The 23,706-nt window shown below is 38.8% G+C and overlaps 1 protein-coding gene across 1 annotated transcript in view; it reads right to left on the bottom strand.

The window, feature by feature from the left end:
* Positions 1 to 23,706, bottom strand: part of ITGA8 (integrin subunit alpha 8) — a 191,843-nt gene that overhangs the window by 14,680 nt on the left and 153,457 nt on the right. The window contains exons 24-27 of the mRNA XM_006098219.3: positions 18,557 to 18,662; positions 15,997 to 16,155; positions 5,604 to 5,738; positions 718 to 831 (exon numbers count right to left, since the gene is read on the bottom strand). Of these exons, the coding sequence (XP_006098281.1) occupies positions 718 to 831; positions 5,604 to 5,738; positions 15,997 to 16,155; positions 18,557 to 18,662 (514 nt within the window). The remainder of the gene's footprint in view (positions 1 to 717; positions 832 to 5,603; positions 5,739 to 15,996; positions 16,156 to 18,556; positions 18,663 to 23,706) is intronic.

Raw genomic sequence — 23,706 nt, 5'->3', positions numbered from 1 at the left:
GAGGAGGAGGAGGAGGAGGAGAAGAAGAAGAACAACAACAACAACAGCAACAAAACACAACAACATACCCTTTGCAACAGCATAGATGTACCTGGAGAGTATTATGCTAAGTGAAATAAGCCAGTCAGAGAAAGACAAATACCATATGATTTCACTCTTATGTGGAATCTAGTGAAAAAAATAAACAAAATAGAAACAGAAACAGACTCAGAGACAGAGAATAGACTGACAGCTGTCAGAGGGGAAGGGTGATGTGGGGCTGGGTGAAAAAGGTAAAGGGATTAAGCAAAAAAATAAATCTCATAGATATAGACAACAGTATGGTGATTACCAGAGGGAAGGGGGACAGGGGTAGGCAGTGAGGGTAAAGGGAGGGATAAATGGTGATGGAAGGAGAATAGACTAAGGATAGTGAGCACACAATACAATATACAAATGATGTATTACAGAACTGTGCACCTGAAACCTATGATTTTATTAACCAATGTCACCCCAATAAAATTCAACAAAAAGTAACATAAATAGAATGCTGAAATGAAAAAAATTAAAATTGAAAAACAATTTTAAAATATAAAATATTTTGAAATTAAATCTAAAAATTGTAAACAGAAAATGTTTAAGAATTTAAAAGTCATTTAAAAAAATAAGCTTCGTGCTGAGCTTTTGAGAAGAGGCTCTCTGTGAGTGGTGTGTATGTGCTTCATTGTTTTCTATTACCTGGAGAAATGTCTTCGCCCATAACCGTGATCTGACTTTCAGGACTACGCTTTCTCCTCCTTCTAGTCGTCCCACCGCACAGGAGATCTGTAAGCACTCGATATTTGTACAATTCTGCACAAAACAACAGCAACTTTAGCAAATCAGCATCTTTAAATTGTGGTAGAGCGTCAACATTGAAGTCAATTTGTTCACATCTTATTTCCTCAGAAGTCATCATCTAATCCATAAATTATTAACTTAAATGAAGAACAAATACATTAAAACAACCAAGAAAAAAACACAGTTTGGTAGCAGTGATGCATTAACTTAAGTGGTAACATAGAGATAAAATGGAACATAAATACAACATAAAATTGAAGTTCTTTTCTAAGGACTAAAAACTATCTTCTTATAGCAGCAACTGAATTGTTCTGCTTCATTTTAATAGAACCCAGGAAGACATTTCTTTTTTTAAAATATATTTTTATTAATTTCAGAGAGTAAAGGAGAAGGAGAGAGAGAGAAACATTAATGATGAGGGAGAATCATTGATCGGCTGCCTCCTGCATGCCCATACTGGGGAACAAGCCACAAGCTGGGTGTGTGCCCTGACCAGGAATCGAACTGTGACCATGGTTCATAGGTTGATGCTCAACCACTGAGTCATGCTGGTTGGGCAGGAAGGTATTTCTTATAGACGTTCACAGCACCTAAGCAAAGTCCTGAAATGGCTTTTGAGGAAGGTCCCTGAGTCCATATTATCTCAAAATCCCAAAGTTACTAGCCCATTGACAAGCATTTGTTCTATAACATTCTTCTTTCTGTCTAAATTACTTCCTGGTTATAAAGCAGGATATTCTGAGAGTTCCATCCATTAAGTTGTTTTTAAACTAGTTTGTAGGATCATCCAACTTCTAATGGATAAACTTTAATATGTAAAATGCAAGTTCCTGGAAAGTATTCATTATGATGACATTCTACCTATCAAATCATGCTTTCTGATTGGATTTCACTGTGGAAATAAATGGACACCTCACGTCCATTTTCCACGTTCCCATGTAAAGGATGATACTTCTTGAATTATACTCACTGATTTGAATTTATTGTGTGAGCTATGATTTATTTTTTATGTCTCAAGCACTGGGCACTAGCCTATGGATGTTCAATATTGGATACTGTGTGAAGTAGTTGACTAAGGCATTTCACATTAATGAAATCAATAAAATACAGAGTAGCCTGAGGAACATATTACTATGAAAACCTTTTTCAAGACCCTCAGAATTCTCTAAAACCCAAGCAATAAGTAACATGTATCTGATAAACTCTAATAAGGTTAGATTTCTTCATAATGTTTCCAAATACAGGTTGCTGGGCTGCTCTTGTGCTACCAGTGTTTGGGTCTTGGCCAGGTTGAGAGAATCCAGGGGAGGTAATGGTTTTAGAAAGTGGTCAAGAGTGTCAAGTGCTGCCCTGGCCTGTGTGGCTCAGTTGGTTAGGCATCGTCCCATGCATTGAAAGGTTGTCGGTTCGATTCCTGTCAAGGCACATGCCTGGGTCACAGCCTCGATCCCCAGTTGGGGGCATGCAGGAGGCAGCCAATCAATGTTTTGCTCTCACATTGATGTTTCTTTCTCTCCCTCTCTCTCTAAAAATCAATTTTTATTATAAAAAAAAGAGTATCAAGTGCTAAACAGGACTAAGAAAGATAAAGTTTCTGTAAACTGAGTAGTTAAAGGAGGAGAAGGAGGAGATGGGGGCGATAGCTGCAAAAGCAGCAGGAGCCCGAGATGAGAAAGGCAAGGACAATTCTTAAGTAGAGGAGAAATTATATCTCAGGATTACAGATACAGATATTCCTATGCAAATTGGAAATTATGATCCCAACACAGGATGTTGGCATTTTGCACTTTCAAATTCCTAATCAGAAATGTGATTCAGTAAGTTGTTTTTAACTAAACAAAAACTGTAGGAGGTCTTATTTAGCTTTTGATTTCAGAATAAACTTTGCATAATCACTTTCTATCCAGAATTATTTTGACTTGAGGACATGGGGAGGCATATGATTTGCAATTTTTGAATCAATAAGAGAGAACGGGAATAAAACATAGTTTAACAAAATCAGACGTGGAAATCAAGGATTGCCTTGCCCTCATCTGCAAGTAACACATTCCCATGATATTCAGGGGTTAGAAATCACCTTGCATTACAAATCTTTAAAGAGAAAGAAGAAAAAAATAATCTGACCCCATAACACAAGAGCATATAATTTTTCAAAAGAATATTAGTTATTGATCTCCACTGCCTTTATATACTCATGAGACACATGCTGAAGTGGAAACTCAAAAATATAGTTGAATCTTGATTTTCCAAATTCTTGATCCTCAGAGATTTAAACATTGGTTCGCCGGAGGGCTTTTCCCTTGGGACTGCACATTAGAATTCTATAGATGTCAATCATTTTCTTTTTTGTTTATTTAAAAAAATTTTAATGAGGTGTAACTGATATATAACATATTAGCTTCAGATGTACAACATAATGATTTGATATTTGTATATATTGCAAAATAATCACCACAATAAGTCTAGTTAACATCTGTTTCCATACAAAATTACACATTTTTTTTCTTGTGATGAGAACTTGTAAGATTTACTTGCTTACAGCTTTCAAATATACCATATGGTATTATTAACTATAGTCACCATGCTGTAATTACATTCTCAGGACTTAAATCATTACTTTGTGTTCTATTACTTCTGGGAGCCTTTTAAAAATGATACTATTTAGAATTTTATTAAATTATTTTAAACTCAATAGCATATCAATTCCTTACTCTTACATTTTTCAAAACGTTACAGTGTCATAAAAATGTACAGGGACTCGAATCATATAATCTGCTAACTGCCATATAGCTTTTGCCATGTAATTTCAGGTTCTTCTATTATAATAAACACTAGTGGCCCAGTGCATGAAATTCGTGCACAGGGGCAGGGGGTGTTCCCTCAGCCCAGTCTGCACCCTCTCCAATCGGGGACCCCTTGGGGGATGTCCAACTGCAGGTTTTGGCCCGATCCCTCTCGCAATCTGGGACCACTGGCTCCTAACCGTTCACCTGCCTGCCTGCCATATCACCCCTAACTGTCTCTGCCTGCCTGCCTGATTACCCCTAACCCCTCTGCCTGCCTGCTTAATTGCCCCTAACCTCTCTGCCTGCCTGCCTGATCACCCCTAACTGCCTCTGCCTGCCTGATCTCCCCTAACTGCCCTCCCCTGCTGGCCTGATCTCACCCCCAACTGCCCTCCCCTGCTGGCCTGATCTCGCCCCAAACTGCCCTCCCCTGCCGGCCTGGTTGCCCCCAACTGCCCTCCCCTGCCAGCCTGATCACCCCTAACAGCCTCTGCCTCAGCCCCCACCACCATGGCTTTGTCTGGAAGGAAGTAGGTCGTCTAGAAGATGGCCAGTCGACCCAGTCTAATTAGCATATTACCCTTTTAGTAGTATAGATAGATTATATAGGATAGGATTGCTTAAGTGGGGGGGGGCGTTTTTAGCAGGAGGAGATGCTCTTGGCAGACAAAAATACATAATCCCTATATCTGGACTGATAGCCAGCCATATGCACTATACTGCCAAACCTGTCATTAAAAAAATGAACTGCTTTCTTACACTTTACACCAAACAGCTGTTGCCCTTAAAACCCTTCCTTAGCCCCCACCTTAGGTTCTGCCTTTGCAGCTCACCCAGATTAGGTTCTGATTGGTCGGTTTCTATGCCAGTCAGCATCAAAAGCTCCGTCTCCTAGGCAGCCATTGGCTCCTCACACTTCCCCCAGATTTGGTTCTGATTGGTTGGTTTCTATGCCAGTCAGCATCCCCGGGCCTATCAATGGGCCTGATCAGAGAGACAGGGCTGATCAGCAGCCCCAGTGGAGGCCCAAGAGAAAGAGGGGCATGGCTGCTGGCCAGGCCCGGAGCGAAAGAGAGAGGCAAGTGCTGATCAACAGCTGCCGTGGAGGCTACAGATCAGACCCTGTCTTTCTTTCCAGGCCTCTCTTCGGGCCTGATCCACAGCCCCCTCAGCAGTCAGTGCTGCATCAGGGTGCCCACAGCGGCAGCAGTCAGTGCTGTGTCACCACGACTTCCAGTCAGTCGAGCCTTTGGTTGTTTTGGATGTTACGGACCCTGGGTTTTTAAATATTAAGATTCTTCTCTTGACTTAAGTTTAACTGATCAAGTTAGACTTGCTCATTGTACTTTCAGTCCATTTCCATGTTTAAAACTTTTTACATTGTCAAGATGAAATAAATGAATGCCAGAGCATATTCAAGACATACATTTTTAAAAGCACCCATTTAACCCCTTTTAAATGTATAGTTCAGTGGCATTAACATTCACATTGGAACAAGTGGAAGAATTGAATAAAAAATGCTGATTCAGGAATGCTGTCCACATTTTATTAAGTACTGACTCAGCTCAGACTAGATCAACCACAGACCTCAATGCTAAGATACAGATTTTTGGCCCAGAAAACCTGAATGTACCATTCTCAGCTGAGATTCAGGGGCAGGAGCTCACTTCAAACTCTCACCAGTGCAGTGTCTGGGAACAGGCTAACAACTGAATCTTTATGTTCTTGAAATACATTAACAGTCACATTTTATGTTTTCATCATTACTTCTCCAATGTGGCCTCCATGGCAGGTTTAGAAGAATAAAATGCTACACTGCAAATACTCATTAGTCCTCACAGAATAGTCACTTTCATTTCTCACAATACATACTGACAAAAAATGTTAGGCATATCTGAGCATTAGAGGATGAAAACCAATACTTGAAGTTACAGCCTTCTGTGTTGGGAATTCTGTCCAGTCCAACCTTCCCTCGGTGTGTGCACTGACAGTACTCACCAGGATTTTTGCCGGGCTCTGTCTGCGGAGCTCTGGCACCGGCACCGGCACATCTCTTTTCCTGACAAGATGAGGGATGGTTGAGTTTTTCAAAAAGGCGCTCAGTTCAGGGGTGTCCTTTGGGGGAGCAGCAAGCTGTAAACAGAAAGGAAGAGATCACGTACGATCACATTAACACTTGTTACCTAGCCTCAAACTCTAGGCAATTTTTTTCACAACTGGATGTGATTCACATTAGAATTCAGACATGCTTCATTTTCAGCAGCAAAATGAACCCTGTTCATAAGGAGCAACTTTCCATTCCCCAGTTACCCCAGTTACAGGAATTCATGAGGCATGGGGATGCACCTGGAAAGTTTGTCTTATGAAGATAAGACTTGATTTCCCCATAAGGTTAGAAAATGTGGGGTGACTTTTCAGGCATGAGTCATTATTCCCTCCTTACTTTCCTCTCTCTCTCTCTCTCTCTCTCTCTCTCTCTCTCTCTCTCTCTGTTTCATATATACATATATATACATACATATATAAAACTAAGTTTCCATGTGGAGAGATGGATTTTGAGGTGGCAGAAAAGTGAGGCGCTGACCATGGGGTGCTGATGTGGTTTAGGACCCGACTTCAGCATGTCTGAGCCCCAAACTCCTATTGTAAGAAGTGCTCCCTCAGGAAAAAAACAGGTTCTAATGAAAATAATTTTTCCTAATCAGGTCCAATGGACATTATGCCATAATAAAGTTTGTTTTCAGCTCCAAATTGGTTTTGCAAGTATTCTAGAATTTATGACTTTATCTCAGGCTCCAGGCTGGTTCATCTGATGGCTCAATCCATATTTAGAGAGTTCCAATAAATTACAGATAATATCTCATTAACATTATTTTTAAAAAATGTTTTTATTGATTTTAAAGAGAGAGAAAAGGAGAGAGAGAAACATCAATCTGAGAGAGAAACATTAATCCGCTGTCTCCTGCACGCCCCCTACTGGGGATCAAGCCCAAAACCCAGGCATGTGCCCTGACCTGGAATTGAACCCAACCTTTTGGTGCATGGAACGAAATGACACTCAACCAACTGAGCCATACTAGCCAGGGCCCCATTAACATTCTTTATTTTAGACTAACCAAATACAGAACCCTAATTTTCTGCTCCCATTCCCTTCAGACAAACACATCTTCTTTTATGCAGGTTTTTTTTGTTTGTTTTTGTTGTTTTTGTTGTAGTCACAGGAACAGTGATGGTATGCTCATATCTGTGGGATGAGAAAAGACATCCTCACATGCAGATGTAGGATACACGACAAAAGATGAAGTTATAGTGCCCAATATGTCCTAAGAACCTAGAAAACTCTACTGGACAAAGATAGAGTACACACTCCTAAATAGTTTTTTAAAAACTATGTAGAGCTACATATAATTTAGAAAGTTATAAAATCTTAGTAAGGGGAAAAGGCAGATTACAAGATAATATCTATATATATAAAAAGCCAGTGTCTGTGACGACCAGGATGACCAAATGACCGGTCACCATGAGGTGCATTGAGCACCTCTCGGTCCCTCCCCTGCGGCCCACAGACTCCGATCGCAGCAAGGCAGGCGGCGGGCAGATGGGGCAGGGAGCGCGGTGAGCAGTGGCGGGTGGGTGAGTGGAGCTGCAAGCAGGAGTGGGCTACCATGAGCGATTTCACGCACTGAGCCTCTAGTATATAATAAGATTGTATGTTTTAATAAATATACCTTGTATATCTAGAAATAGAAAAATAACCTAGAAGAATAGTCAACTAAGTATTCCCAGTGTAAGGTGGGGATAAGGACACATATGTAATAACTTAATCAAAAAAATTTTTAGAAAAGTATTGCCAGTGGTAGAGATTTGATGATATTAAGGAAGTGTTGTTAATTTCTTTTTAGGTATGATAATGATATTATGGACTCTTAAAGAGTATCCTTAATTTTGGCAATGTGCAGTGAAATGGAGTGATAAATTAATGCATAAATAAATAGGAAATATAACAGTAGCTAGGTAGTGACATTAGTAGAAATTTAAATTTTTCTTCTTTATTTTTTACATGTTATCTGACATTCTTATGATGGACATTTAGTATTTTTTAATATGAAAACAAAAAAATTTTATACTTGTATTAAGAGTAAAAAAGAAATAAGAAAATTGGAATAGCAAGTACAGTTTGGCTAAAAATGGAAGGGAAGCCCTGGCAAGGTAGCTCAGTTGTCCTGATATACCAACATTGAGGTTCTGTCCCTTGTCAGGGTGCATACAAGAATCAAACAACAAGTGCATAAAGGAACGGAACAAAAAGTCGATGTCTCTCTCTCTCTCTCTCTCTCTCTCTCTCTCTCTCTCTCTCTCCCTCTCTCCCTCTTCCTCTCTCGCTCTAAAAATCAATAAAAGTATTTTTAAATGGATGTGAAAAGGGTCCAGTTCTTGGAAGAGGATGCAGAGCCAAGTTATTTGCTTACTGTTCATTTTGAAGATGGAGGAAATTTAACTATGTTTGTAAGACCGACCCAAGGAAGAAACTAGTAGAGAGGAAGAGGTCGAAGATGCAGGACACAGAGGGGATACTTTAGGTAGCAAGGTTAAATTTGGAAGTAAAAGAAAAATTCTACTTTCCCTGTAAGTGTGTAAAAAACAGCTGAAGATGAGGGAGAGATGATTAGGTGTGTGTAGGTGTGCGGGGATGGGTGGGGTGGAGGGAGTGGGAAAAGGGATCCTTCGAGACTCTCTTGTTCTAAGGTCACCTGTAATAGTTATGCTAGAGAAGCTGAACAGGAGGCAAGCAGTGAAGGTTTGGAGAAGCCAACAAAGAGAATGGGAGGTAGAGATCATCAGAATGGCAGGGAGGACTTGTTGGGAGCTGGCTGCCAGTGAGCACTTCCTCCCATCCATCTGCAATGGTGCCCTCAGATTAAGAGGTAGAGAAGCCTACATGAAGGACTGTGTAGGCCAAGGCTCTCAGGTCAGGGACTTGGAAGGATGGAGGGGAAGGGAGGTGAAGGAGGGAGTTTGTGAAGGAGTGTTTCACCCAGCTCATCACGGAGCACAGACAGCCTTGAATAGGACAGATTAACTGACTGGGAGAAAGTTTTCATATCAAGGAATTGGGAAATTATAAAGACAGGAGAGTGAATTTGAGGCTTGGATGTTATATTAAATATCTGAGATTTAGAACTGAGGCAAGGGTCAGCCCCATGGACACTGGAATACTCCAGAATAACAGCAGGGTCTGGCACAGTGGGGAGTGTAAGGCATGAGTGGCTCAAGGATACCCAATGATGGAGAGTTTGATAGAAAAACCTTTATATCCTTAAACTTTTATATCCTAAACCTTTATATCCTTAGGCCCGCTCCACGGGGAGCAGGCCTAAGCCGGCAGGCGGACATCCCCCGAGGGGTTCTGGACTGCAAGAGGGCGCAGGCTGGGCTGAGGGACTCCCCCAACCCAGTGCATGAATTTTGTGCACTGGGCCTCTAGTAGTAAAATAATAGTCCAAAGAGAAGAAAACTCTTCAAATTCCTGTGCAGTTTCATTGGATGCAGCAGCCTGTGTACAAAGAACACAACCTATTGGGGTGGGTCCAGTATATCATTATCAAATATTTATAAGTGGTATTTTAGTAAAACATAGGACTTACTCTGAGCTACAGAATGAATATATCACACAGTGGAAGTTGATAAAACACATTTCTCTTTTTAGCAATGTTACTTTACAGATAGAGGGAATGCCACTCTTAAACACCATAGTCAGAAAGCCTTCAAATAGCTTGCAAACCAGTTTTCTCAAATGACATTCCAGAAATTATTTCAAAATACAGAAAACAAAACAAAACCCCAAAACAAAAAACAAGAAGTTATCCAAGAAATGTAAACAACAGTGAAAGCCTATTTTCCAGATGAACTTTTGGAGTCTGTTTCACAACAGAGTGTGACCCACAGGTCATGTTTTTCCTTAATCTGAAATCCTTAGAGGTGAGGAAGGCTGGCTCTCAGCACTCATGTTAGGCAGACATTCAGTTCTGAGTAACATTTGCTAAGTGCTGAAAGAAGCTGGTGGTAACCACTAAAGTATCTTCTTCAGAACAAATATGAAAATTGCTCCTTTCTGCAATAAGGAAACGATTGTTAGTAAATATGGCTCTTCCCCCAGCTGCCACTCAGATTTTGAACCCAACTGGAGTTTTCTATTTTCATTACTCGTTACCAAACTCTTCGCTCTGGTATAGGATTAAATTTATGGAATACTGTGTAGCTGGAATATTGCAATCCAGTTGGAAAACAGCCTTTGAAGAAAAGAGATGGATGAAATGAGATTAAGGGCTCTGTGAACCCAAACAAGTGCAATGTGTACTATCTTTTTCTTGTTTGTCATTTGCTTTTGGACTTCAGGTATTCCTAGTAAGCAAGAGATGGTAGACTTCTCTCATGTAATTCTTTGCTATAATTAAAGAGAAGTAGAGACAAGCCCAGGGGGTCAGACTTCCATGTAATTTTCTTTAAGACATAAATGTTAAGAATTTGTTGGGAAGAAAGAAACCCACATTTTTTTAACATCCTGAAAAGTTCATGCAAAGCATAACTAAAAGAATCAATTCATCCCATTGGTGATTTTGAAGCTTTTCTTAGTTGTTGGACATGTGTTTTACATTTCAAAATAAACACGAGAACCTGAAAACAATCTTACAAAGTAGATAAGGTAAAGAGAAATTGACCCTGGAGAGCATATTCTCTTTGGTGGCTAAAAATTGGACCTGTAGGTACTATTAAAAAGCAAAGGGTGAATTAAATGAGAGAGTGAGAGGTGTGCACTGGTTGGAAGCTGTTGTTCTAGGAAGTAACAAATGTCCCTGCTTTCTGAATTAATAAGAAGCAGTAAGTAAACGGAGGCAGTTATGAAGGAGAAAAATTCTCCTAAGGACAAAATTATGCAAATTTGCCAAGCCAAGCCACTGTCTGTGGGCTCACTGATTTACCAAATAAAAAGCTATTTGCAGGGCTATAATCTTTGACAAACAGTTTCTGTGTCTCTGCTTTCCATGTTTGTGCTATCTGGTTGTAATTTGGGCTTCCTCTGGGAATGGTCTTGTTCAAGAGACGAGTCCTCAGTCATGACCTCCTGCTTCCCATTGCTCCAATGACAGCTCTGTATACAGCACTGGCTTTCTGTCTTGTGAGGGTTGTCTAGCTCAGGATTCTCCTTTCTTGCACTTAAGCCCAGAATGTTGTGTTGTGATCTTAGTGCAGGTTCAATGTAAGCATCTCATTTGTCTTCCTCTCCTGGGTACAGTTTTGCAACCCGTAACCCTTTCTCCTAGCATCTCATACTTGGCAGTTCACTATGAAATCTTGCCAATTAAAAAAATTCATTGTTCTTTATGCCATGTTGGTTCCTTAATAGTGCTCACTTTTTCAACTTCATATTATCTAGAAATCATAGCCTGTTTGCAGAACTCTCCAAACCTCAGAAAATATTCCACCAAAATAAGAAAATTGGTAGTTTGAAATCATTATTTGACTGCCTTAAGAATAGTTGAGGAATAATTTACTCAACTCTAACATTTCATTCCAAATTGGATCTAAGATGAATTTAGATTTAATAGATTGGTCTGAATGCCGCAGAGAGTTGAATGTTTCAAAATGTTTTAGATCAGTGGTTCTCAACCTTCCTAATGCCGCGACCCTTTCATACAGTTCCTCATGTGGTGACCCCCAACCATAAAATTATTTTCATTGCTACTTCATAACTGTAAATTTGCTACTGTTATGAATCGTAATGTAAATATCTGATATGCAGGATGTATTTTCATTGTTACAAATTGAACATAATTAAAGCATAGTGATTAATCACAAAAACAATATGTAATTATATATGTGTTTTCCGATGGTCTTAGGCGACCCCTGTGAAAGGTCATTCGACCCCCAAAGGGGTCGCGACCCACAGGTTGAGAACCGCTGTTTTAGATGGTAGAATGTGCCACATTAAAGTCTTGCACTTCTGGACTGTGAAGCCTGGAGTCAGAACCTGCAAGCCGTCTGCTTATGCACCTACGTCTATAGAAGACAGAGACACTTGGTGAAGTGAAACCATCATGGAGAAGCCAGCAACCAACACTGGAACCTTTTCACGGAGGCAGGAGTGAAAGGAGCAGTGAGTGTGCCCAAGGCACTGCCACACCCTCACATTTATTGGGCTGTGCAGTGCACCTAGCTTTTCCTGAACCCACCATCTACCCATGATTCCACTGACCCTCCTACTCAGATATTTCAACAGTGTCAACAAAGCAGGCTAAGTGAAGCTCCATGAAGCTTGATATGAGGCAAATATTTAAATGAAAAACTCACGAAATTCTAGTGGCATCTGACTATGTCCTTGCTGACTACCCCCCCCTCCACCCACACACACACAACCTTAATTTAGTTGCTGATGCTCTGTATTTGGGCAACAAGGAAGGTGTATGTGGGTGAGATCTTTTGCCTACTGTCTCCTAAAACAGCCACAGGTTACAGAATGATCATGGTGGTGGCTTTCAAAGGCTGTCAGTATTTGCGCTTCAAACCCTGTGGATATTAGGCCTCTTTGCTGGGATAACCAAACTGTACCAGCTGCTGTTATCAAAACTGAGCCCTGTTCAGGCCTTTTTGGACTTTGAGGTTTATGTAAGCAAAACCATATTTGCAATATACTGTATATTCAACATATATGGGTTGTATTTCAGAAAGTTTTAAGCTAGATGTCTGGCACTCAGCATGCATTTCTCTTTAAAACTGATGTTTTAAATGGTGGTCCAGTTCTCAGGCCAGCCCACAAGAAAATCTACTTTATGCACAATATGGCTTTGGTACATAAAACTATGCATCTGCAATAAAAAATAAAGCTGGGACAGTTGTTATGTAACTTAAAAAACAGAAACAGCCCTAGCCAGTTTGGCTCAGTGGATAGAGCATCAGCCTGCGGACCAAAGGGTCCCGGTTTCAATTCCAGTCAAGGGCATGTACCTTGGTTGCAGGCTCCTCCCCGGCCTGGGCCCCTGGTCAGGGCTCCTGCAGGAGGCAACCAATTGATGTGTTTCTCTCACATCGATGCTGCTCTCTGTCTCTCCTTCTCTCCTTCTCTCTTCCATTCTCTCTAAAATCAATGGAAAAATATCCTCAAGTGAGGATTAAAAAAAAAGAAACAGAAACAAATCATTGTGTTAAATACGCTATATTAAATGCTAATACCCTTAATTAGAGGAAATCATGGAGATTCTGCAGAGGCTTTGGGGGGGGGGTGCGGGGGGGAAGAGCCTGCAAAGTGTTTAGAGTTGGTGGCAATGGTTCCTTAGAGTGTGTGGCCCAGAAACTGCTTCTTTTTCATAAACAAATTTCCTTAGGAATTTATCAGAGTTGGAAAGAGGCAGTGGAGAAGGTAGCTACTTTCAGGGGTCAGTAGTTAACAATGAGAATATATACAGGAGGGAGACATTAACTAAAAAAATGTATGTGAACACGAGAGAAAGGGATTTTGGTGAAAGGAAATTAATGGAATGGTTGAAGAGGAAGACATGGTTGAGGACTCGGCAAACCCTCCAGAGGAAGCGTTTGAAAGTTGGGGTGGTAGTTCCCCCTTGGCAGGTCCACAGTTGGAGTATTTTGGTGGCTAGTCCAGTGGGACTAGGGCGTGCTCAGAAAGGATTCACAGAACATGGATTGCTCTGAGAGGCAGATGTTTTAAAGGCACTTACCACTTATCACTCAACTTATAAAGAAACTGTTGAGCCAAAGAGTAAAAAATTTTACCTTCATCCACCCAGAATTAATGTTGGGACTTAGTTCTTGACTATACAAATATATTTCTGTTCCCCTGTTCTTTTTACTAAACCTACCCTCTCTGTACTTCTTCAAGAACCAAGTTTAAAAAATAACTTTAGGTAGTTAAAAATCAAAACCATCTATGTTCTAATTTTTAAAAAGCAGCAATTGTCTTTGATGTAAGAATCTGAAATTGATGTTAAATTTTAAAATTTCCCAGACCAATTTTTTGAAGATAACAAGATATAATAAATAATTTGTTCCTTACTAATTTCCAACTAATTTTTAAGACAGAGAACAGATTTTAGCTTTGAGTTATCTAGGAAGAAATAAATTGTCAAGTAAATTAATAGTGACTTCACCAATAAATTATTTAATATCTTAAGAGGAAAATAATCAAGTACTCAATTGTTTATAGTTACTATATAAAATATACTGGTTATTAATTTTAAAAATGTAATTATTGATAAAAGCTCTTTATGCCTATTGAGTATAGGTCAAAGCATTGAGAACCTGAAAGTAATAGCATTTCAAGTGTCCTATGAATTCAGAATTTCAAGAATTCATGAATTATAATAATTAGTTATTTTAGGGAACTATTACTTCTTATTGTAGTCAAATCCTCTTATATTCACTTTCCATAGATTGAAAAATTTATAAAAGAAACATAATTAAGTTGCTTTTTAAAAAATTACTAACCTTGAACAGATTTTAAGTCAAAGTCTATATGTTAAACACTAATTGGGTAGCAGGGAATACAGGTGTTTAGTATATACTACCACTCAGTTTGCATGAATCTGTCAAAAAAATATTATCTATTTGTACTGCTCCAGTCACTGTAAATGATTGTTAATTGCAATGAAGAAAAAATAACTCACAACCAACATGGTGCACATTAAACAAGTTACATAATATATACAAACATATATAAATAGTGTCAGATATAAACTAAACATTACACTCAAAGAGAGTTAGAAACCTTCTGCATGTGCTCTAAGAATCCATGACTGAAATAGAGAATATGTGAATTGCAGAACAGGATATGTGAACGTTCTAATTACTTGGAGGTTCTACATTAACATTTGAAGATGTTAATTTTGTAATATAAGCTACTGTCTCTGAAGACATTGAGATGTCAATGAAAAGGAGAGAGAAAATGGAAAGTAAAATTCCTGGAAGTATTTTAAATAATTCTGAGGAATACAAGTAGTCTTCTTTATTACTTCCCCATAAAGAAGGAAGCTCGATGTCCCATAAATCTTTTCATACTGAACTCTCTTTTAGTCTTCCTCTCTTTGAACAGAAGGCATGTTGGGCTGTAAAAAGAAGCTTTTCATCACAGGCAATGTCCCAGTGCCCCTGAGAGTAGAGGGAGACCTGTGTCCTGGAGGCCGAGTGAGTGTTCATGAGCCTGCCCTCCGCCCGTTTCTCACAGAGACACTGTCCCTGCAGACTCTAGAGAATGGTCGTTCTTAAATGAAGTTCTCTTGTGAGGACATCTGATTAACAAGTGGGGTTTTTTCCCTTCATTCAAATGTGACATTTTCAAGGGCATATGCTAATTAATTTCTTTCCTTTCCAGAAGGAACCTAAAGCCAAATTTGAATCTTAATCTGGATGGGATCAGCTCCGTGGATGCTTGAGGTCCTCATTGGGTGAAGTGTGACCAGCAAACCAGGTCTGTGGCTATGGGGGGTAGGAGGGAGGTGGGAAGGGAGGGAGGAGGAGTGTTTACAGAGAGGCAGAGTCTCAGACCCACCCAAGACCCTGCATTCTAGACTCCCAGGTGATTGAGATATGCTTAACAGTTTGATGAGCACTGCTCTCGGCTTCTTTATAAGCTTCACTAAAGAATGGGGTCCTCATAATTCCAGTCTGGGGGTTCTCAGGGCACAGAGATGGCCCTTGGCAAATTATCGCATTTCAACACTTGCTATTGGCAACAGCTAGAAAAGCAGTTTTGGCAAAGATCCTCATGTCTTTTGGCAATATACCAAAAAGACTGTAAAAATAGCATTTTGTACAAATTCTCCAAACCATGACATGTCTATTTATGATTTAGGTTTGGTTGTGTTGCTAGTCAAACAATATATAAAAAGTACATATAGAAATAGGTTAAATAAATAACAGGCCACCATAAGACTAAGAGAGATTTAAGTTTTCTAGGTGTGATATTTTAAGTTAGGTCTGGCATTTTAACTATAAAACTAAAAGAAAAGGTCTAATCAATTACCATGAAAAAAACATGATTACTTTGCTTTTTTATGTATATATAAGCCACTGTTTTGGTTTATTCCTTACCATAAAAAGTAAACAAATCTGCCCTAGTTGGTTTGGCTCAGTGGATAGAGAGCCAGCCTGCAGATTAAGGGTCTGGGGTTCAATTCCGGTCAAGGGCACATACCTCAGTTGCAGGTTCAATCCCTGGTCCTGGTCGGGACACGTGCGAAAGGCAACCAATCGATGTGTCTCACATTGATGTTTCTCTCTGTCTCTCCCCCTCCCTACCACTCTCCGGGAAAATACCCTCAGCTGAGGATAAACAAACAAACAAAAAAAGTAAGCAAATCTGTAGATTAGACCAGGCTCCTACCTTTATATCCTGCGGGTTGATATCTGGGTTTGTTTGACATCGTAGAGGTCCCAAAGTTTGAATATGAAAAATATAAAGAAGAAACTCATCCCGGGCAGAGAACGGCCAGCCCACCTCCAGAAGGGTGTCACTGATGGCACTCGGTCCGATATTGTGCAACTACAAGCAAGGAACACATCCTGTTACGGGACAACACAGGCAGGAAGAGGAGCTCAAACTCCACACAGTCTGCACCCATTCTGGAGAGCATGACTTTTGGTTTTACGTCATCTGGACTATGACTGTGAAAAATAGGAAGTAGAGTCTCTAAAAGCAAGAGGAGCTCTGGAAGTACGATGTGCTGGAGCTTAGGGCAGACTCTTCAATCTGTGTGGCTCTCAGAGCAGCTTTCCTCTGCACAGACCACATTAACCATGTCTGAGCACTGTGATGCTTACCTTAAATTTATATTAATTTAATCGCAGTGTTAGAAATGCAATTTGAATTATATGCTTTCAAAACCCAGTTATTCTTTCTTTGCACTGAAATCGCTTCTTTCCTGACTACTGACTTGCCAATTGCAACCATATGTGATGCACTCTCTTTCACCTTCTGGAAACATGGCTATCCATCAAATGCCAAAGGCCGGGCTCACCACAGTTCACTTTAAGTGCGCGTTTCAAAGCTGAGCTCCTTCTGTTTTAATCAGCAAATCTCAGGGAACGAAAGAGATGAACATTTCAAGCAAAAGAATCCTGTACTCACAGGACACAAAACAGCTTACCAAAAACACTAAGTATATTCACATTTATTGTGGTCTTAAAAATTCAAAGTTAGCAGGGACCTTTGTGTGTGTGTTTTCCACAGTTCTGAAAATTGCTGTGGTCAATAAAATCATTTATAATTGGTTTTCTTTATTAGGTGGCCCATTTAATTCGTGTTATCAAAACAACGTGGCATGCATTGAAAGCAGTATATTTTGAGACATGTAAGAAGCATTCAGTGATTTCTTTGGGCGCCTCTGATTATTACCCTAAAATTTTATGATTCGTTTATGCTAAGATTAGAAGCAGGCCTGCCCTGAGAATCCTGAGAATGATTGAATTTGAATATGTGTTCAAACTTTATAGTTTCACCACTCTTAAGCAGAAAGTAGTGCACAGAAGGTTTAATAAATTATTTGACAACTTTCCCTGCCCCTCCCCCCACTCCCCCCCAGTGAAGTTCTTAATCCTAGTGGCCTTGGGGACCATGTTATCATTTTGCTATCAAGAGACCTTAAGGCACAGCTTTGGATGGGGCTTCTGCTTCTGAACCGCAGGCTGGGCAGATGACAGAGGCGTTCCTGTCCACACTGCACAGGAGTTCGTGCCTCTTCTCCATCTATGTAAACCGCTCATCAGTTTTGAAATGGCTTTATTGTTAAGTGCAGAGAGTGGAGTTTGAAATGAAAGTCATAGTCAGAATTATTAGATCAGTGGCATGGGTTACATAGGAAAGGGGGCATTAATCAAGAAGAAACCTCTGAGCGCCAACCTATGAACCAGGCGGTTGAAGTTCAATTCCAGGTCAGGGCACATGCCCGGGTTGCGGGCTTGGTCCCCAGTTGGGGGCTTGCAGGAGGCAGCCGATCAATGATTCTCTCCCATCATTGATGTTTCTATCTCTCTCTCCCTGTTCTTTCCTCTCTGAAATCAATAAAAATAAGTATTTTTTTTTAAAAGAAGAAACCTCAAATGGATAATGGCTTAGAATATCATTTTTACCAAAATTCCACTTCTGTTCTCTTGAAAATGAACAGGAATAACTACTCTCCACTGAGAGCATTAACTTTATTTTAAAAAATAAAAAAATGAACAACTACTACACTAATCGTTTACTATATCTTGGCTTCTAACTGTAAAACATTTAAATGTTTCAGATGCTATATCAGCAAAGCTCCTCCCTAGTCACTATTTGACATTTGAAGTGAGAAAAGATGACCAGGTTTACTCATGAGCCACTGGCTCGCTTCTGGAAAACATTTTACTAATCAGCAGACTACTTCAACTCTCAGAATAAGTTATTTGTGTTTAATTGGGCTTATGAATGAACAGTAAAATTATTCTTATTTATCCATCATCCACCCATCATATATATTATATACACATTTTTTTGTATAATAGTGGGTAATACATAAAAGTTCCTCTGGTATCTTTGGTTGGTGACCTTCAGTTTAGGATGTGGGTGGGTTTTAAGGATATCTGAAAATGTAAGAATAAGTGAAATAAAGTCTAGGGAGCTCATTAGTTTTATGCTTAGGCTGTCTAAACATTAAAAAGAGAGGAAATAAAGACCATTTAACAAAGAAGAGCAGTAACAAGATAAGATGCTTTCCCCTATATAATGGCTCTCACCACTAAAAACAAGTGTCTTGTTAAGACACTCCCCCACCTCCTCCATTGCAATATGATAGCAGGATAGCACAAATCTGGGCAATGTGTGAAGCTCAGATTTGTTGTCTTTTAAAAAGCTATGAAGCATTTATTAGTCAAGAGCATATGAATAAACCGCTAACACAGCTTCACCAGACAACAGCTACCTCATAAATATGTTCCACCAATGGTCCAACTCCTTCCTCTTTGCGGGGTTCCTCTTCTGGTTCCCAGTTATGAATGGGCAGAACAATCTGCGGCGGGTGGGAGACTCTGAAACATGGAAAGTTACATTAACTGCTGCTGATGGCACATGTAAAGAATGCTTCACTAGTGTCAGTACCACAGTGCCAGGAGAAAGTGGCTCTCAATTTATTTGGATATTGCCTATAAGGAAAACAGTATTGAAAGTGATGTTCAGCAAAATAACTATCGGAATGGTGAAGGGTCTGAAAGATCCACCATAGGCTCTAAAGTACCAGTCTCTAGCTCAGAGATTGGCTATTTTACAGCAGCTCATCTCATCTCTTGAGATGGATAATTTAGCATATACATACATACATAAATATATATATATTTATTAGATCCTGTGTAAGTGTAAGTATGAGTGTGTGCATGCCTGTGTGTGTGTGTGTGTGTGTGTGTGATATACAATTCCTAGTTTCAGCCATATCAAGAAATAGGACTTTTTTGTGTGAATAAAAATCTAGAATTTTGCCCTGACCGGTTTGGCTCAGTGGATGGAGCATCGGCCTGCGAACTGGAGGGTCCCGGGTTCAATTCCGGTCAAGGGCATGTGCCTTGGTTGCGGGCACATCCCCAGTGGGGAGTGTGCAGGAGGCAGCCGATTGATGTTTCTCTCTCATCGATGTTTCTAACTCTCTATCTCTCTCCCTTCCTCTCTGTAAAAAAAATCAATAAAATATATTTTTTTAAAAATCTAGAATTTTGTGTGGGGTGTTAAATGTCCAGTGAAATACTTCATAGTAGAAAAATAACTGCTTGTATATTCCTCTTTCTTAGATTTCTTTGGCTTCCTATTAATTCAGTCATACCTCTCAAAAGGCCAGGCCTGGAACCAAAACAAAATAAAGCCTGTTCATATTCTAAAGTCACTTTATAGATAACTCAAGGGTAACTTAAATGGTATAATCATGTAAGTAGGATATTAACTCGACAGCTAGGCATTTTTGCCTCCAACTTACACCTTGAGAGTGAGCACTGGATGAATGAAATGTAGTACATGGCGCTATTCCATATTAAAAGCAGATTATAAACCAAATGATTATTTTCACACAATCTCAAAAAAGATAATTCTTAGAAAACCCATAATGCTTTCTAGTAATTTTCAGCTAAAGATATATTTAAAAGACTTTTAGACTTTCAGCTAAAAGTAACTTCATCGTGTCTTTTGGCAATCTGATGTCTTAAATGCCCTTCTTAAGGGTATCTGGTAATTAACACAGCCTCTAGCAACTTCGAACTTTATCTTTTTTCCTCCCCCTGGCAACCTCTTTCTAAAGCAGAAAGTACACTTTATTGGGTTAAATTCTGAACCAAGGGCAAATAATTTAATGTCTGTGCGTCTCTATTTCCTCATCTGGAAAATTGTGAAGATAAACTTTTTGGGTTGCACACCACAAATAATTGGACAACATCTCAAATGCTTTTGGTCAAAGTTAATTTGGGGGCATTGTCTTCCAGGGGTGGCTATAAATATGTTTTTAAAACTGAAAACCACAGAAATGCACTAAATTGTAAAGTATTTTGCATCCATTCTTACGCTGTAATTATTAAATAAAAAGTGCAGGGCACAGCCTTGCTGGGGGATACCTCAACATCCTCCACTCTTAGAGTGGTTTGCTTTTATGTCATGCGTCCTTTACCTACTTAATTTGATTAAATCCTGTTTAGACCAAACATAAGGAACTTGGTAAAGAAGAGTCTAGACCAGTGGTTTTCAACCTTCCTAATGCCGCGACCCTTTAATACAGTTCCTCATGTTGTAGTGACCCCCAATTTCATTGTTACAAATTGAACATAATTAAAGCATAGTGATTAATCACAAAAACAATATGTAATTATATATGTGTTTTCCGATGGTCTTAGGTGACCCCTGTGAAAGGGTCGTTCGACCCGCAAAGGGGTCGAGACCCACAGGTTGAGAACCGCTGGTCTGGAAGATGACAGGTTTCTTTCATTAGAGGGAAATCCAGAGCGCTTGGGCTTCCATTCCCACATGGTCTTGATGACCTCACCACCCAAAGCTTTATTTCACTCTTAGGCTTCTCAGCTTGGCAACAATAGAGTTGATTTCATCATGCCTACATCCATGGTGAGGCTCTAGGAAAACTTTTGTTTTGTTTTGTTCTTATGCTCATTAGTCCTAAAGGACTGGTCATGAATTCTCTGGGACCACAGAATCATACAGTTAGATCTGGGGCCAGTATTACGGAGACATTGTGACTAAAATCCCTCACTTTATAAATGAAATAAAAACTGAAGGCCAGAGAAGTAGGGACTTAATTGCAGGTGAAGATTAGAGCTCAGGTTTGCTCAGCACCATCCACTCTGTTTCCAATATACAGTGCACCACAGGGGCCACTGGGCTGCAGCGGTTTTAGTAAACACAACTTAAAAGGAAAGTTCCCGGCCCATTTCTATAACAAAATCAAATAAAAATCTATAAAGAAACCTATCACAGGGTGTGGCAAAATCATTTAAAAAGTATGACTCACAGAATTCACATATCTACCCTCTGAAAACCTTGCCAAACCTGGGGAAACCATGGCAAAGAATGGTTCTCTAAAGATCCCAACTAAATAAGGAAGCATTGTTCAATGTTTTCAAAGTTATTATTTTTTTAGAAGGAAGGGAGAAAGAATATAATTAACTAATTAGCCTAGGAGAACAGCCAGTGCAGTAATCCAACAACTCTTACGTAATAGCCTCACATTCTAAGATGCAGGATAGAGCATTACTCACAGACCCTCACGCAATAAGGAAATTAGGGTACTCAGTGGTAACACTGGATATTGGGAAGAGCTTTGAGGGAAAGCAATGAATTAGATTTTTGATCATTTAAAATCTATATGCTATCGGGAAGTTAAAATCTGATAATGTAGTAGTATGTCATGACCCAAGTTTCATATCCCTGTTTTCAGCAGTATTAGTCCAAAATAGCAAAGACTATCATTTATGGAACAATGTTGGCTCTACCTGCTGTAGATAATAGCTATGCAGAAAATGGCTATTCATGATTGTAGGCTCTCTTAATACAAACCCATTCAGTCCTGATTATTTTATACAAGGTAAAATTTTCTTATTCTTCGAGATCTCAATATATGTGGTGCTGCTTCTTGTGTGACCAAGTTTACTTCTTACATAACTATGCTAAATTAATCCTCTGTGCCAACAGGTGACCTGCTTAAGGACAGTGTTGACATTACCTAACTTGGAAACAAATGAAACAAGTCTCAATAGTTTTCCCATCCCCCAAAATAAATCCATTTGAGTTTATTTTAAATAACAAAACAATGCTAAATTTTTGAAAAGAACTTTTAGAGACAGTGCATGATATCATACACTGGAATAAAGATCATTGGCCAAAAAGAAAATTAGATTTTCCTGAGGACTAAACATAGATTTTCAACACAGTGACTATTTTTAAGAATTAAACATTAGAACTAATTTTTTTTGCTGAGTATTTGGAGGAAAGAGTTTCATTTTGTAAAATGACTAGAAAAGAACTTTAACACTAACTTAGAGAAAAAATGGTCTATTGTTGAACATTAAGCAATTAAAATAATTGGTACCCATATGAAAAACCCAATTTTAATTATCTGTTTTGATTATTGTTATAATGAATAGAAACATTTCTATCTTTTTTACTTAGAAATATTAGTGCGATAAGTGATGACAGAAATACATTTAAAAATATTAATCTTGCAAAATGAATATGTGAAAATAGCTACATTAATCCCTTAGCTTCCTTGGACTTATGAAATAAAAGCAGTTCCCAACTTAAAATTTATTTTGGAATAAAACAGTTTCAATTTATTTTTGGTTAGCAAAACAAAGATAAGCTAAATTTACAGAAGGAGAAAAAAATTTATATATATACTAGTTATGATTTTTTTAAAAAGATAATAGATAATAATGTTTCTGTTTTCTTTTCTGATTTAAAAAATAGTGTTTTTCTTATCAAAAGAGGGATGGGGAATTAAACCAGAAATTCACAAAAATAAAATAGATTAGCTCCAAATATCTGTAAATCAAACAGGACACTTCCTATGAGTCAACTCATAAGTTAGAGGAAATCAAAAAGGAAATTAGAAAGTACTTTGAAGTGAATTTACAGTGAAAACCCAACATATCAACACTTATGTATGCTACTAACGCAGGGAAATTTATAGCACAAAATGCTTATGCAAGAAAAGAAGACAGGTCTCCCATCAATGACCTAATTTCTACATAGAGGAAGGAGAAAGAAAAAAAAGAGAGAAACCCCAACCCAAAATGAGCAGAAGGAAGGAAATAATAACGATAAAAGCAGAAACCAATGGAATAGAAAACAAAAACAAAAAAAAATTTTAAATCAATGAACCAAAAAAATTGGTGCTTTGAAAAGATCACTAAACTCTAGCCAGACTGATCTGGGGAAAAAGGTAGAAGATACAAATCGCCAATATTGGGAATGATGAGGGGACATCATTAGAAGTCCTTCCTACAGATAGTAAAAGGAAAATGAGAGATTATGAACAACTTCATGTGAAAACATGTAACAACTTACATGAACTAGACAAATTCCTTGAAAGACTACCAAAGCTCACTCAAGTAGAAACAGAGAATATAAATAGTTTTATATCAAAGAATGCAATTGAATTATTAAAACCTTCCTGCAAAAACAACAAGCCAAACAAACAAACAAACTAAAAACAAAATACTCCAGACTCACATGGCTTCCCTGGTGATTTTTACCAAATATTTAAGAAAAAAATTATACAAATTCTACACAACTTTTTCAGAAAATAGAGCAGAAGGAGAAATAATTCCAACTCATTTTACAAAACTGGCACCCCCCTGATACCGAAATCAGAAAAAGATATTGTAAGAAAAGAAAACTACAGACCTATATTTCTCATGAACATATATGCCAAAGTCATTAACAAAATTTTGAGTCCCATAATATATAAAGAGAACAATAATCATGACTAAGTGTGCTTCTTCCCCAGAAAGTTTGGTTTTAAAATTCAAACACACACACACACACACACACACACACACACACACGCACTGTAAAATATGATGTTAGAAA

The sequence above is a fragment of the Myotis lucifugus genome, unplaced genomic scaffold, assembly GCF_000147115.1.
Source record: "Myotis lucifugus unplaced genomic scaffold, Myoluc2.0 scaffold_223, whole genome shotgun sequence".
Taxonomy (NCBI): Eukaryota; Metazoa; Chordata; class Mammalia; order Chiroptera; family Vespertilionidae; genus Myotis; species Myotis lucifugus.
This window is presented reverse-complemented; position numbering and strand designations above follow the sequence as displayed.